At 58.7% G+C, this 16146-nt stretch overlaps 1 protein-coding gene across 2 annotated transcripts in view; it reads right to left on the reverse strand.

Moving 5' to 3' along the window:
* LOC111141536 (oxysterol binding protein like 2) overlaps nucleotides 1-16146 on the reverse strand; it is a 34191-nt gene that overhangs the window by 5636 nt on the left and 12409 nt on the right. The window contains exons 2-10 of one of the 2 annotated variants that reach the window (XM_022494146.1): nucleotides 15487-15658; nucleotides 12635-12779; nucleotides 11012-11087; nucleotides 7837-7971; nucleotides 7216-7313; nucleotides 4353-4535; nucleotides 2867-2974; nucleotides 2208-2297; nucleotides 125-248 (exon numbers count right to left, since the gene is read on the reverse strand). In XM_022494146.1, coding sequence (XP_022349854.1) covers nucleotides 125-248; nucleotides 2208-2297; nucleotides 2867-2974; nucleotides 4353-4535; nucleotides 7216-7313; nucleotides 7837-7971; nucleotides 11012-11087; nucleotides 12635-12779; nucleotides 15487-15523 — 996 coding nt within the window. In that variant the 5' untranslated portion in view covers nucleotides 15524-15658. Of the gene's footprint in view, nucleotides 1-124; nucleotides 249-2207; nucleotides 2298-2866; nucleotides 2975-4352; nucleotides 4536-7215; nucleotides 7314-7836; nucleotides 7972-11011; nucleotides 11088-12634; nucleotides 12780-15486; nucleotides 15811-16146 lie in introns of those variants that run through there. The other variant, XM_022494147.1, reaches the window with a different exon arrangement.

A 16146-nucleotide genomic window follows, 5' to 3' on the forward strand; every position in this document is an offset into this window, starting at 1 on the left:
ACATCTGGACAAGCAGCCAGCCCGCGGACGGAAGTCTGATTCCCAGCACTGGGCGTCAGCAGCCGGAAGCCCTGTCCCCCACCCCCACCCCGGGGACCACCCCTCGCGGGGAGCAGCACCTTACCGGCTGCGTCTTGCTCGGCGGGTCACCTCTCCTCTCCCGTTTCCTGAACGACTCGTACGCAGCAGGGTCAACGCCCCACAAGCACTCTGTCCATTTCCCGTAGATAATGAAGAGCTTCTTCTTGCTGTAGTCAAAAGAAATTTTTATTTTTTTCTAGCTTATCGTTTTAGTAATCTCTACACCCAACTTGCAACCCCAATGTCAAGAGTCATGTGCTCTTCCCACGGAGCCAGCCGAACGTCCCGTCGAAAGGAATTTTAATCCTGAACCATTCATCTAAATGTGCAGCACCTAAATCTCGGCCACGGAATAAACGCCCATTCTGACCTACCTCCTCGTAAATCTTAGGACCTCTCTGGACCTAAGTGCAACAAGGAAAATCTGCCTTTTAGGGTCCCTACAAGGGCCTGATTCGCCAACACAACAAAGAAGATGAGGACACATAGCCCCGAAGGGGGGCTGCCAGGGCCCTGCCGCCAGAAGAAGATAAGAAACGGGGTGTTGGGTACCCCAGAAGCCTGCGGGCCTGTCGGGTCACCGCCCTGACATGCACCAACTTCCACGCATGGTGTCCTCCCCCTTTCCTAGAAGTCACTTCAACAGCCCTTCAGTCTCCGTGGACGCTGCGTGCTTTGTCTTCACAACCGCAAATCGGATGCCCACACCACCACTTGCTCTACTTGCTTCACGGAATGTCAATCTCTGGGGACTGTCCAGAGCAACCACCCGAGCACTCTGCCGATTCCAAAAGAAACACCGACAGAGCTGGACTGTGTGTGTGTTTCTTTTCTGCATCCTCCCGCGGGGGCGGCACAGTGGCCACGCGCTCCTGGAAATGCTACTCTGGCAGGCGCTCGACATCCTGGGAGGCCCCCGTCTCGGGCTCAGCCTGGAAAGCTGGGACGTGGGGCCTGGCGGGGGGACACTCGGCCAGTCCTCGCTTAACAGACACCTTGGCCGACACGGTCTGTCTCCAAGAGGGAAGAGCTCACCCCAATTTGGGACAGAAAACCAGAAAATCAGAACAGGGCTAGCAGCCCCTAATGGCTGGTGAGCGTGGCCCCGAGGTGCGGCACAGACTCCGCTCCCACAGCTGCGTCTGTGTGCACCCCGAGCCCGGTCTCCTCCCGGGTTGTTTCTGCCCCAGGGAGAAGCTGCTCGGGCGCTGCTGGCACTCTTGTCACAAAGACGACTGCGTCCTCCAAGTCCGCGGGCTGAATCCTGACTTACATCGAGGGGCAAGGTGGTCACAGCCCAAAGCCTAAAAGCATCTCACAGGCCGTTTGAACAGGTAACTTTCTGGTACCCAAGAGCAGGAAGGAGCAGAAGCTCCCACTGCTTTACGGGGGAGACCTGCTTCTAATTAGAAACGTGCAGGGGCCCCTGGCTGGCTCAGTCAGTAGAGCAGGTGACCCTTGACCTCAGGGCAGTGAGTTCAAGCCCACACTGGGCACAGAACCTACTTTTAAAAAGAAAAAAAGAACAAAAGAAAACGTATAGCTTTGGAAGCAGACAGGAAATCCATGACATTATATGAAGCCCGAATTCCTTATTGTGGGAAAAAAATGAGAAATTTGAGACCAAAAACATAAGGTAACCCAAGGAGCAAAGACCCCAGAAAATGCGTTGTGACCTCCTGACCGTTTCTCTCCTCACAAAGACTTTAAACGTCCCTCCCTCATCGACCGGATGGAGCAAGCCAGTCACACCGGTGGGGGTCCCGGCTGTGCCCACGGCCTGCAGCAGGCACGGCCAGAGACGGGGACACACGCACTCACATTTCCAACCTCGGTTCTGGTCGCAAAACCACAGAAGTAGCTCTCCGTGCTCACACGTCCATTTCTATCCAAGGAGAACAGACACAGATCTCTCCGCCCCCAGAGAGGGATGGACAGACCCCACTCTCTCTCTTGCCACCCAGAGGCGATACTTCCAACTAATCCTTCGTCTCCCTGCGGACTCAGTAAGGACCTGTCTCTTCTAACTAAAAGGAGTCCTCGTCTGTTCTACTGAGAGCGCATGTCCCGGTGTCACTGTGTCGCTAACAAGGTAACGCGCCTGAACCGTCCGTGCGCAGACCTACTTCTTGTCTTGAATGTGGCCCTCCACTCTGTGAAGTTCTTTTCCGAACAATCCACAGGGTTTAAAGTGAAGCACACACTTATCTCCGGTTCTGCGGAGAAAACAAACACAGGCCTCTGTTGTTGATGGGAGATGCGCGGGAGAGGTGGATGGGGACAGAGAGGCGGCAGGGGCAGCAGCAGGGGGTGATGGCACACGGGTGTGGGGGAGCTCGCTGCGCTGGAGGTAAGGTCCCAGCGCCGCCTGGGGTGACGGCTGCACACTTCGGTAAATACACCAAAAACCACTGAAGTTCCCACTCTAAATGGGCAAACTTTAGGGTCTGCAAACTGGTCCCCATAAAGCTGCTGGCAAAGGAAGCCAATAGGTCCTGCGCTCCTAGGGAGAAGGCAAGGACGGCGGGAAGCGTGGGAGGGTGGTCGTGACTTTGTCCTCTGGGAATCACACCATTCTCCGCTGAGGTTTACAATTTCAAAATAAATTCATGCTCATGACTAACACCAAAACGGGAAGCAACAACAGGTACTGGAGCCGATACCAGCGCCGACCAGCGCCACACCAGCCCCACTGGGCCCGGCCCCCACGGACAGGCTTCAGGGAGCCGGGCGGAAGCACCCCCTGGAGGACGCCGCGCGCGCGTGTTCCTGCGGGCGCCGGCACCTGTGGTTCACGATCTCCACCGTGCCGTACTGCTCTATCCAGAGCTTCCCGACCAGCACGTTGTGCACGCAGCAGGTGGGGTTGGTCCAGGTGTAGGCTTCCCCGTGTCTGTGAAACAGGCCAGAAACAAGGAAGTCAGAGGCCGGCAAAGCGACAGACACTGCGCGGCCTAAAACGCAAGATACCAGACGGAATTAAACCATAATTGCCTTAAAACCTGTACGAGAGCAGAATGTGGCTTTGAACTCCCTCCAACAGTGGCGATTTATTTAGCATTTGTTTGAAATTCGCTTCTGCTTTCCTTTGTAGCATCAACAAAGCTTTCTGCTGAGAGGCCAGATAATGAGGGGCAGGAGGCCGCCCGGACAGAGACGCCAAGGTCCTGGGACCTGCAGCAACAGCCCAGGCCGGCCCAGGGGTCAGGGAGCCGCTCCGCGGCAGGGGTGCTGGGGTGCGCGCGGCCGCTGGGAACAACCTTCCAACACCTTTGCGCGCGCTCCTCCGCCTCCCCGAACGGCCGGGCCCAGGGAGAGAGCTCCAGCGAGCACGAGACCCGAGTCTTGAGGGAGGCCGTGTGAAAGGGCCACGCTCAAGGGCAGAGACCAGCCCAGAGCAGAAGCATCCAGGACCAGCATCTGAATCCCTCAGACTTCCGGGGGGACAAAAATGCACCCATCGATACGGTTTGCCACGTTTCAGTTCTGCACGCCTCACCCCAAGAAAGCAAAGACTGGCAAGCTTCCCAGAAAACGGGGTGTCCCCACTGGGCCCAGAGGTGCACGGGTTCAGGCACTGGTATTCCGTGGCCCCCATCTGGGCTGGGCGGGGCCAGCATGAAGCAGAAATGACACCAAATGCTTCCTGACAGCAGGCTACGGGGAGCAGGACCAGCCCTCTGAGAACCAAAGGCCCGCCGTGGCCCGGACCGTCGTGGATGGTGCGGTGACATCTGGGTGATCACCGAGGACTCAGTTTTCGGTTTGCAAGGTGTCTGCCCAACACTGCCCTTGGGGGGAGGGGCTGGGATGGAGATTTAACAGGTGCATGGGCAGACTCCAGGATGCCCCTCGATGTTCCCAACCTCCAGGATTCAGCCTGTGTCTCTCTCCTGCCCTCAAGCTGACCAACAGGGGTTTAAGGTTAGGATCGCTCCTGAGTGAGGTCATAGAAGACACCACGGCTTCTGCCACTCACGGCTCCCCGGCCCTGGCCCTCTGGAACCATGTGAGAGGGCAACAGTGGTGGCTGGAGGCTCGAACGTTTGGGGAGAGCTAGCACCGGCAGCGACAAGAGTGGCCCCGATCACATGAGGCGCGCAGCACACAGGCGTGTGAGCTGCATCCGTCCCGGGAGGGGTCTGGGGAGCTCCCCCTTAAAGGGGCTGCTGCGGTTGGAAATGGCTGAACAGGGAAAGGCTGTGACACCCCGGCCCCCCACCCCGGGAGGAGGAGTGTGCGCTTCCGTGGGGCCCGGCCGCCGCACTCACTTGAGCAGCTCCAGCGTGATGGTGCCCTGAGGCTCAGCCTCCACGCTCTTGCCCCAGAACTTGAGCTTCGGGTAGATGGAGCCGTGAAACAGGAAGTCCTGATTGAGGCCTTCTGAGTAAAACGCACTAATGGGGGGGTGGTGGCTGACCTGTTCAGATATGAATCTGAATCCCAAATCCTCCCTGGGCACAAAAACAAGAGGGGAGAGAGCCATATTAGAGACCGCAAAGGCCCCCCAGGGCCGGCTCGGCATCCGTCGCGGGGAGCCCCGCAGCCCCTGGCCCGGCGGGAGGGGCACCGGGAGAGGCGCAAGTGCGCTCCGTGGCCCCCGAGGGGCGCCCAGCCCTGCTCACTGACCGCACACATGGCCGAACGCTCCCTCACGCGTGCACACACTTGCACGTGCGTCTGCCATGCCTCTGGGGCACATCTGAACGCCACACGGAGCAAGGAAGAGTGTGGAGGGTCTCTTCCTGACCCTCTGCCCGTGCCCCCCCAGCACACGCGGGTCCAGCTGTGTCTCCTGGCACCAGGGACATAGAGGCCCCAAAGCCAAACCACCGTCTCAGTCCTCAAGGGACGGCGCGCGCCTCAGGGCTTCTTCTCTAGCTTCTCCTCAGGCTCCTGGAAGTTTCCGGATGGAATGTCTGATGCCCAAGACACTCCTGGCCAGGAAACAGGATTCTCAGTACACGCTCTTTTTCAATAAAAATGTCAGTTTTTAATTGTTCCGGAACTGTGAATACACCTACAGCTGTAGTCATTAAAAATTATAAAAGCTAAACCACATAATTACTAACTTAACTGGAATCAGAATTTCCAATCATTACAGAGGAAGGAAAGCTGAAAAATTAGATTTTAAAAGGTTGCCTACCAAGGTATGTAATTTACAAAATGAACACTTGTCTAAGAAAAGAAAGTGCTATTTTGGGCTCTAGGGGAGCCGTCTGTAGGGAAAAAGACACAGAGCACGACTTGGTTCACGGGCGTAGTTCCTCGCGCAGGAGGACCCCTCAGGGCCCTGCCCACAGCAGCGACCTGGGCGCCAGGCCGGGACACGCGCGGCACCTGCAAGGCTGGGAAGGCTCATTTCTCTGTCGGTGGAACCTGGCTCAAGCCCCGAACGAAGGTCCTGGAAAAGACGGACGTGCAGGTGTCCCTGCGTCCAGCACCGGGGCTGCTCACAGACCTCAAGCTGCACGGCTTGTCTGGAGCTCCTTCTGGATTATGTTTCATTTCTCTTTTCAAGATACGTTAATGGTGCTTCTGAATAAACGAGAAGGCCCGCCGTCTGCTCAGAGCTAGACAAGGTCAGAACCCTGAACTCCGCCCCCACGGCCCCGACCGCAGGGGCAGCTGTTGCTCCGTAGGAGGAGTTCTAGAGAAGAGAGAACCTCCACGTGATGGAGGACGAAAGGGTCCCTGAAGAGGGGCTCTCGGGGCAGGTTTTTCCCTCACGCAGGCCTCGGTTTCCCCATTTCTGAACTGAAGAAGCAGGGACTTGCCAGCTCCACGCAGGGTCTCCTGCTGACTGCTGTGGCCGCGAGCACACCCGCGGCAGCACCGGGCCTTGACCCGCCAGCCCCCTTGAGGGAGAGCAGGCGCCCGAGCACTCGGTGCCCGCCAGCCCGTCGGTCCCTCAGAAAAGAGGCCGCTGCCCCGGGGCCAGCAGCAGGCGGTGGGGGCCACGCCGCGGGGTCGGCAGCAGGCCCGCCCAGGGCAGCCAGAGACAGGCGAGTGCCGGACACTAGACACTTGGGTCGCTTCCCCGACTGCTGAGCGACTGCCGTGAAGAGGCGCGGGCCGCCTGCGTGGCTGCGGGTGACGACTCTGCCCCGGCCGTCAGAGACCAGGGCTGCCACTCGCCCCGGCACACGCCCACAGCGCGGACTGCAGCAGACCAGCGTGCCCGGTCCCCGCAGCCACTTACTCCCCCTGGAAGAACACGCCGTCGGCGACAGCACACGGTACCAAGGGCAACAAGGAGCCCAGGGAGCACAACCTGAAGGACTCTGAAGCCAAGACGCCGGGGACCACACAGCGCACATGGCCTCATGACAGAAAGCAGCAACGCCAGGCACACCATGACACGCGTCAGACACGATACACGGCAGCAACACTCCGCACAAGCTGGTCACATCGTGGGGACACGAGGACGGCACGATGCAAAGTGGCAGGCAATACGAGTTACCGCAACCACACCACGTGACACACACACACGACACACGAGGAGGCCCAGCCAAATGCACACTTGACAGGATCACGCCGGACTCGTCTCACTTTGCTCAGTTCACACGTTTTCTACAAGGAACATACTCTTATAATCAATACCAACTTTTATTTGATGAAACATTCCAATAAACTCTCCCCAGAACTCGGGGAGAGACAGAATAAAAATTATCCCCATCATCTCCAAACGGCCCCACAGGGCTGTGCACACCCACGCTCACGCGGCCGAAGCCGCACACTCACACTCACCCTCACACTCCCAGAGTCACGGCCGGGGCTGGACAGCTTGTCCTTCCCCGGCTGATCTGGCGGCAAAGACAACATTGCCCTCAGCTTTCGCGCGTGTGCCTGGGTGGGCAGCGGGGTCAGAGGAGCACCCCCCAACAGGCCCAGGTCACCCTCCCGGGACCCCAGCAGGACTGCCACAGGCAAGGCCGGCCCTGGACCGCGCAGGCCTCGGAGACCGGGTCAGAAGCTGGGGAGCTGCCCGAAACAAACTCTGCCCGGAAGGGTCTCGGCCTCTCACGGCCTCGGGAGGCTGTGGCCACTGCACTCGCCGGCGCCGGCCGCCCTCCAGCAGCTTCGTCCCTCTGCGTCCCCAGCCCTGGCGACCCCAATAGCCTGAGTCCTTACCTGATCAGCTCGTAAGTCTCTCCCAGGAGGGGGTTGAAGGGCTTGCCGGTCCTCTCCCACTGGGAAGCCACCGCAGACACCGCAAAGGCCGCCACGCACTGGGGGCAATGCACATGGCAGTGAGCGGGGGGCAGGGGGCGCATGCGCAGCTCCCCAGTGGCAGGACGCACTCCTGGCGGCCCCAGTCTCCTGCTTGTCACGTGTTTGGAGGTTACAGAACTTCCGGAGAAATGCCTTTATCACGGACACTTCCTCAAAGCCACACAGGCAGGAACAGTGCGCGGCTTCCCCACCCCAGCCCCGCCCAGCCCAGAGGCCCCGCAGCCCAGCTGGTCAGTCCAGCTAGTACACCCACACGCACACCGGGTGCCAGTCCCAGAAAGACCCAGGAGGAGCCGAGGTACAGGGCCCACCGCCACCCACGGAGATCAGGCCCTGGGACAGACGCCGGAGCCGCTGAGCAGGATGGCCCCCAAAAGTCAGTGTGGGCCACATGGGCTCATCCCCCCGACGCCCCCCAGCTGAGGTGCCTGGTCCCCACCACGATGTGGCCGATCAGATGGTGTCAGTCTGGCCCACACGCTCCATGCCGGCGCCCCCTGGAAGGAGCCCAGCACCTACCTGCATCCTCTCCAGGGCCTGGGGCCGGCGGCAGGCGCTGCGGACGAGGTACACGTGCTCCATGTACTCCGTGAGCCGCTGCAGGAAACTCAGGGGCTCGTTGAAGGCGATGGGCATGGTGATCTTGGACAGCTCCTACAAGGGGCGGGAGACCCGTCACCGGGGGCTCACGCGCACCCTGCTCGGGGCCCAGGGAAGATGCTCGCCGTACTCTTCGACAGAAGGGAACTAAACGATGGGGGGCCCGCATTGCTCACCTGCTCACACGGAGACCCTCTAACCCGCCTGGGGCACGGCTGGGGGCAGAGGCCCCAGGGACCTGGCCGCGGAAGCACGACAGCACGCACACCTGCTCCGCGGTCTAGCGTCCCGTTTCTAGGAGCCCGGCCCTCAGATCCCCCGGCAAACGTACAAAGACCAGACATCACTCAAACAGCCCCCACGGTGCCTGGGAGGTATGCACAGCCCCGGGAGGCCCCAGGAGGCCACCTGATGCTGGACCACGCGGGTAAGCAGGGGCTCCGCATCGCCATGGCTCCACCGGGCAAGGAAAAGGTGCCACAGCCTCGAGTCTGTCTGAAGACAGAAGCCGACACTCCAGCGGGGGCAGACAGACCAGAGAGTTGCGAACGGCCCCTCCAGGGGAAAGGGGACACGCACAGACAGGTCAGCGACAGGAAGGTAAATTCTTAGAATATACTGGAACCTCAACTACAAGATTTGACTTTGGATTCACAATCTTGAAACAAAATTAGTTCAGATAAGCAATCTCCAAACGTCAAGAATAAAATGAAACAAGTGAACGCACACAGGCACCTCGGGCACAGCCGCCCGGGGACGGGGTCACGCAGGGATTTAAAGTGCACGGACTCGAGACGCACCCTGAGGACAACACGAACCACAAAAGACAACAAACTTGCACGTTTCAGTGAACCCGCTGTCAGCGGCAGAGCTGGTCCTTCCCTCCAGAACCGTGACGCATGTGGGATAGAGCAGGTGAGCCATTACATGCTCATCTAGATCAGACATCTCCAGTGTTGCTAAAAACTGAGCTTATCGGGGTTGCCTGGGGGGCTCAGTCGCTTAAGCGTCTGCCTTCAGATCAGGTCATGATCCCGCGGTCCCGGGATGAGTCCCGCATCCGGCTCTTTGCTCAGCGGGGAACCTGCCTCTCTCTCTGCCCCTTACACCGCTCATGCACACGTGCGCGCTCTCTCTTAAATAAATTAACAAAAATCTTAAAAAGAAAACTGAGATTATCAGTGTGGGAGAAAAGAGGCACAGACAGAAGACAGAGGAGGTTAGATGAATCCTGTCATCCCAAATTTAAAGCACCATTGAAACAAATCAAAACAGCTCCTAGCTCTCTCCCCTGGGAAAAACCTAGAAAAAAGCAACCCGATAGCCTCCCTAGGGCCCAGCTGTGGTCTTGAGTTCTCTCTCTCTCAACAAGATTCTGGACAGGGAGGTACAGAATGAGCCGAGCACCTTCTGTAAAGGATGGCGGCCGACCTGAAGATGCTGTTACCAGCCAGAGGTGGAGCAGCTTGGGGCCAGGACACACCAAGGAGGTTTAACTCCACGAATTAAAAAAAATGACAGAACACACGCTGGTTGGTTATCCTGGTCATGCCAGGTAACGCGGATGAACCAAATACATCACTTGACAACTGGGATAAAGAATCACTCCCTGACCCTGACTTTCTTATGCAAACCACACTCACAGCAGTGGAAGGGCTGCTCTCCGCACAGAAGCGTCCCAGGAAATAAAGGCAGAGTGACTGTGCTGGCGCAGCTCCATGACAACTGGGGCACCGACTGCAGAGAGCTCAAGGTCAGAAGAGAAGCAACAAAGAGGTGTCCACACACAGACTGAGAAGCACAGACACAGGAACGGTGCTCGAGACAACCGTGAATTTGAGGACATTAACAGACCGCGTGTTTTCCTGCACTAGGGTACCAGGACTGCGGTCATGTTAAAACAGAATCTGGGGGCATCTGGGGGCCTCAGTCAGTTAAGTCCAACTCTTGGTTTCAGCTCAGGTCGTGATCTCAGGGTCCTGGGATCGAGCCCCACATCAGGCTCGGTGCTCAGCACGGAATCTGCTTTAGATTCTCCCTCACTTTCCCTCCCACTCTCTCAAATAAATAAAATAATAATAAGAAGAAAACCCAGAACCTGAATCCTTCAGCAATACAAGACATCTTCGCAAGTGGAGTTTGCTTCAAAATACCAGGGGAGACAGGAAGTAATGAAGTGTGGCTGGGGGGTGATGACCCCTGGCGAAGCCGTGGGTGCCGCCGTGAGTCGGGGCGGGACTCGGCCCTGCCCGCTGCTGCACGTGCGGGAAACAGCCCATGTGGGCCAGCGCGGCGCTGGGGTGCGGCAGGCCGAGCCGTGCGGAGAACGGTGTCTCCGCTCCAGAGGCAGAGCCCCCGCATGCTCTGCTGGGGCGGCTCTGGGAGCGTGCTGACCCACGTGTTCCATTCGCCTTAATCTGAACGCATCCCGTCCCCAAGGGGGATTCCTCGGGAATGCGATGGCGCAGCTCCATGACTGAGGGCAGAAGCATGCTGGTGAGCAGCGCAGGGGCCAGGGCCACACGCCTGCTGCAGGACAGTCACCGGAGTCCGCGTCAGCCATGGCCCGCGGGGGCACTCTTCTCTCCCAAGGGCCACAGCTCACATCCACAGGGACCGTCCAGACCGTCACGGAGACCATGAGAAGAAAAGCCCGTGGCTCCGGACCCCAGACACCCAAGCCTTCCGCCGCAAACCCAGAGCAGCTGAGCTCTTCCTGCAGCCGGCACGGGGGGCTGGAGGGCTGGAGCCCTGAGCCCTGCACACGTGCCCACGGCCTGCCCTTGGTGTGCGTCAGGGAGCCCAGCGTCCGAAGCCCACCGACTCCCAGCCCGTCCTGGGGCTGGACGTGCACCCCCGTGGTGCTGCCTGCGCCAGGAGCGCGACCGGCGGGATTGTCTTCCCGCTGCCCGTGAACACTGTGGCCTCTTCTCTCCCTTGCCCTTACGTCTCTGGCCCTTTCCGAGTCTACTACCTCTGCCTCATGCCGCTATAAACACGCAGAGCACGTCTTCCACAACCAGCAGTGCCGCAAATTCACAGGAATTAAAAATGTTTCAGCTTAAAGCCCCAAAATGGGTCCATCTGGACTTACCAAGCCGATGCATTTCTTTAATATGCTCCACACGCTGAAGTCACTTCTGGAGAACATCGGGGCAGGCAGCGACGTCCTGCAGAGAAGCGACCGAGAAGCAGGTACTTACTCCGCCGGCACGACAGTCGCTCTCGGCCAATCAGAAACCGCATGTCTGTGCTAGAAGCTGTGGTGCTGCTCCGTGCCAGAGAAACGGTCATGGCCACACGGACAACTTTCCTTGCCCTCCACAGAGTCGGGGACAGGGCGCTTCCCCGCCCCGGAGCAGCCCCGGAGCAGCTACGGGCCCAGAGGCAGAGGCCAAGACACGAGGACACAAGAGGGAACCGAATTAACAAAACCTTTCCAGAAGCCTGCCATAAGCTCCTTTCAAACGTGAGTCTGTTTTCCTGAGCTACATTCCTCGTCGGGCTCTCTTCCCACCAGCTTCTGGGGGAAGCCCAGCAGTCTCCCTCCTGGGAATGTGGAGCTGGGATGGGATGCTCTCTCCTCCTGGAAAGGGGGTGCCTGGGCAGACTAGGAATCCAGATTTGGGGGGAGATGTGCTGGACCCACGCGCCGCAGATAACCCATCGGCAGGCAGCCACAGTGTGGGGGGCCCCCAGAAGGTGCCAGGGTCAGGAAGGGCCCCCCGCCCCGAGGTGAGCCTTGTGTGAGTCAAAAGGAAAAGCCAGAACTAGAGAGACACAGGAGGAGAGCGCCGTGGCCAAGGGAGCCGAGCACACAGAGCTCCGCTGTGGGAAAGGCCCGGGTGTCCCCGAGGACTCGAGAGAGGCCCCTGTCAGCTGGGACCAGGGACAATGGGACAGGGGCCTGAGCCGGAGGAGTAGGGCCAAGCCTACGTCCCAAGAGGAGGGTAGCCTTACAGTCCCCTAACCCAGCTGAGACCTTTCTGTTAGCCATCACCGGGGACCACATGGACATCGGCCAAGAATTCCAACCACGAGATGGAGGAGGCCCGGTCAGACCCACCTTGTGGAAAGATGACTCTGCCCACAGTACAGAGAGGAGACGAGAGGGTGTGGAAGCAGTTACGGGCACCACAAGGCACAGGAGAAGCGGGGCCAGCTAGCCTGAGGTACAACAGAGGGGCTAGGAGTCCTGAGGGACCCAGGCCCGTGGAACAAGGCCAACATGTCAGAGCTGGGCGACAGGGCACAAGGGAAGGAGCGTGGCACTGGGCCGACGTGTGAACCAGACTCCCGGGGCGCTGAGGGGATGATGGCAGAGCTCAGATCAGCAGAGCCCCGCCTGCTCTCAGGCCATCTGGGCACGCAGGGGGAGCTCCGACACCTGCTGAGCGAACGGACGAACAGAGGTGTGAGCGAGGCGTCTGAGTCCCCCCGGTGCACACATCTAGCAGGCACAGGGGTCAAAGGCTCAGAGCGGGTCTGCGGTGAGGCTGGAGGGCTCCCTCAAGCCACAAACCAAGTCATCGTGGCGTGGACAGAGGCCGCCTTCCCACTGCCATGGACGCCGTCCAGGGGCCCCAGCACAGGTGACAGAGGCCGGGTTGCTCCTCCCGCTCAGGGCTCAGGAGAGCTAAGGGGCGCCCCTGCAGCACAGCGGGGGCGGCCACAGACGCCCTGGAAGATCCTAAGTTACACACACACGACGACATACCTGTACTTCTGAATTCCGTTCTCTCGAGGGGGCCTCTCCCCGACCTTTCCGATCCCATTGCTTCTGCCAGTGTCCACGCGCATCACTCCGGCAACCCTCTGATCCGCCTCTGAAAAGTCCCCGGCAGAGTTCTCAGAATCAAAGCCTGCACACGACAAGCAGATCGGTCATTCTCGCAGGACCGGGAAGACGCCCAGTCCACCTCCAAGAGTCCCGACCCCGCAGCAGAGTACCAGAGGCACTGACACACGCTGTAGCCACGAGCTCTGCCCCAAGAGCCCCAGGCCGAGGCAGAGGACATGGGCACACCGGCTCTCGGGGGCCTTTCCCGGGAGCAACTCGGCCAGGCTGCTGCCTGAGGTTTGGCCCTCAGGCAGGGAGCAGTCTGGCCTCACTCCAGTCAGGCCCACCTTGAGGCCGCAGCACGCTCTGACCCTGCACAAGGTCTCGTTCTAGAACACAAGCCACGGGAGTAGCCTCTGCGGAACAGGAACTGTGCGCGGCAACACGCACGGCCAGACTCACGCCCGTGAGCGAGGGGCCGAGCACGGCCAGAGCGGCCGGAGTCCAGCAAGCCTCCCCCCGCAGCACAGAGCTCCGGCGGTGGGTTCCTGGGGACTTGCCCACTGGGAGGGCCTCCTCCCAGAGCAACAAATGGGCCTCGCCAGCGCTGGGCCGCGGCTGCCAGGACAGAGTCCGCCCAGCCGGGGACGGGGCTCCGGGACCATCGCGCTCGGCCATGACGGTGACCACGGGAGGGAAGACACGAGACCCAAAGGGAGCTGAGCTCCCGCCAGCCCCTCACTTGGCAGATGAAGGCGAGGCCCGGGGCATAAGGCCAGGCGGGGGAGCGCTGCCAGCCCCGAAACGTAAACAAATCTGCGGCTGTGCTTCCCTGAGCACATGCCGACATCCTCCCCCCGGCTCCTCCCCGCGGACAGGTTCACGAGCTGCAGCAGGTACCGCTCCATGCCTGGGTGGCTCAGTGGGTTAAGCCTCTGCCTCTGGCTCAGGTCATGATCTCAGGGTCCTGGGATTGAGCCCCACATCGGGCTCTCTGCTCAGCAGGGAGCCTGCCTCCCCCCTCCCTCTGTCTGCCTCTCTGCCTGCTTGTGATCTGTCAAATAAATAAAATCTTTAAAAAAAATAAGAAAGATTTTAAAAATTAAAAAATAAACATAAAAAAACAAAACGTTCCCCTTCCATGGTACTGATCCTGGGCCGAAGTAACTGCCTCCCCAGCCTTTGCCTGGTGCCTGCTGGGCTTGGACACTTTGTCCTACTTTCCTCCCAGCCACGGACTCAGACCAGTGCTCCGCAGTGAGGCAGTCAGCCTCTGCGGCTCTCCGGCTGCGTCACTGCACTGGGCGACTCGGTGCCTTTCTTCTATTATCTGGTTTGGAACCGAAGGACTGAGGTGAGAAGGCGCCATCCCCCGGACAGCTGTGTCCTCCTGTCTCAGGGACGCACAGATGAGCGCAGCAAGCACAGAGGCAGAGACTGAGTTTCTCTAAATGGCATGCTGCACAAAGCTCATGTCCTCTCAAGAGAAAACTCTCCAGGCCAAGGTCAGAGACGTGTTCGGGAATCTGGCTACACTGATCCCAGGCCAAAGGGAACTTCCGACGAGACCCCAGAGAGAGGGGTGCACCAAGGCTGCTCTCTTGCTTACAAGCACCATCGCCCCCCACAAGGGCCTGGTGGCCCATGGGCCTGAGTCCCTGATGACCACCGCGCTCCGTGGCGACCAGCTGCACACGGTGACTGAGGAGGGAGGTCAGGCAGAGCAACACGCTTCCCAAGAAGCACGTCCGTGAGGAGCACCGCAGCCCCGAGATCGTGGAGGAGGACTTAATAATTTGGCCTCTGAAAACCACAGACAGCTCAGCGCCTCCTGCTTCTTGGATTTCAAAGAAATAGTCAGTAGTTGGGGGCTGCCAGTCCCCCAACCTGCTGCGACCCTTGGTCTGCGGCTGGTGAGTGACAGTTAGCCCGAGAGCCAGCAGACAGACATGGTGGCACACGGCCAAGCAGGCCTAGAGGGCACAGTGACAGCAGTCACTGGCAGAAGGAGCCCCTCTGACCTGAGAGTCCGCCACTAAAAACCCCAAGAAAGAGTTCAAAGTTGCCATTATGGTCCTCTACCTAACGAGGGGGGAACGGGACTACAGGAGTCTCTCCAAGTCCCTTTCCACCAATAACGGTCCTCAGCAGACGACACATGATGTTCCAAATGTTGACCATGAGAAGGAATGGCCGGCTTGAGCATGAAGGGTCGTTAGGACCATACGGTCACTGCACACTTGCCCCCTTAGGGGCTTGGGGCTTCTTCCCACCAATGGGGAGAAGAGGCCACTCAAAGCCAGTGTGAGCTGGGCCAGCCCAGCCCGCCCTCCCCTCCCCGTGCCCAGCCCCATACACGCACACATTGGCCTTGCCCCGTGCTGGTTCCTGCAGGCTCACGCTCTCGTCTACGGGCGGACAGATGACGGGAGTGCACCAGTCCTGACAACGGTCTCAGAAAAGAGAAACTAAACCAGATCTAGTTCTAACGCAAAGACAGCAAGGCTTGATCAGTGCATACAAACGACATAAGAAAACGCACCATCTCGTTTAGGGATCCCGATAAAAGCGTGTATACTCCAGGGCAACTCTTAAACCCAAAACTCAGTTGCTCTTTCTTGTTACGGCCTGTGGCCTAGAGCCTCCCCCCGCATGCTTCTCTGAGCGTCAGTGCGGGGAAACATGTCCCACTTCTCGCCTGCACAGCTTTACCAAGCCTTCTCACGCGCCCAAGGCCAAGTCTGGGGCCGGGACGCCACGGCCTCAGAGTCACTTCCTGCCCCACTCACCTGTGACAGCATCGAAGAATTCCTCCTCGCCGTTCATCCTTCGGTAGCCGGGCTCCCTTGCCGCCCGGTCTCGGCCTTTCTACAGAGTCATTGTACCGGACCTACATCAGCGTGTAAGTAACTGTACGCTGGCAACTTCCCTTTTGGTAAAAACCCAACAGGCACTGGAGATCTAAGGGGAAACACATTTCCATATACTTAGCTTTCAAAAGTTTTATGGTTTAGAAACATTTTAAAAATACCCAATCATCATTATTGCAATCAATCTCCATTTACAATTTAAGCAAAGAAATGAAATGAATCATCTAAGAAATGCATGATCTCAAAAAATATGAAACATTCCTAATATAAATATCCATCAACCAATAACAGATTAATAAGTAACCATTATCTGAAGTTATTTTTTAAAATCGTTATCTACAGTTGTGTAAGAAAACAATAACGCTGGAATCAACAACACGAGAAACACCACACGAGAAAGTGTTGGCGAGGACATGGAGGAAGAGGAACCCGAGTGCCCTGCTGGTGGGAGCGCAGGCTGGGCAGCCACTCTGCAGCCCGGGAGGAAGGGCCTCAAACACTAAAGCCAGAACGACCACATGATCCGGTAATTCTGGGTATTTACCCAAGAAAACAAAAACACTAATTCTGAATGATAAA

Source organism: Enhydra lutris, unplaced genomic scaffold, assembly GCF_002288905.1.
Source record: "Enhydra lutris kenyoni isolate GAN:26980312 unplaced genomic scaffold, ASM228890v2 scaffoldscaffold6, whole genome shotgun sequence".
In the NCBI taxonomy this organism is placed as follows: domain Eukaryota; kingdom Metazoa; phylum Chordata; class Mammalia; order Carnivora; family Mustelidae; genus Enhydra; species Enhydra lutris.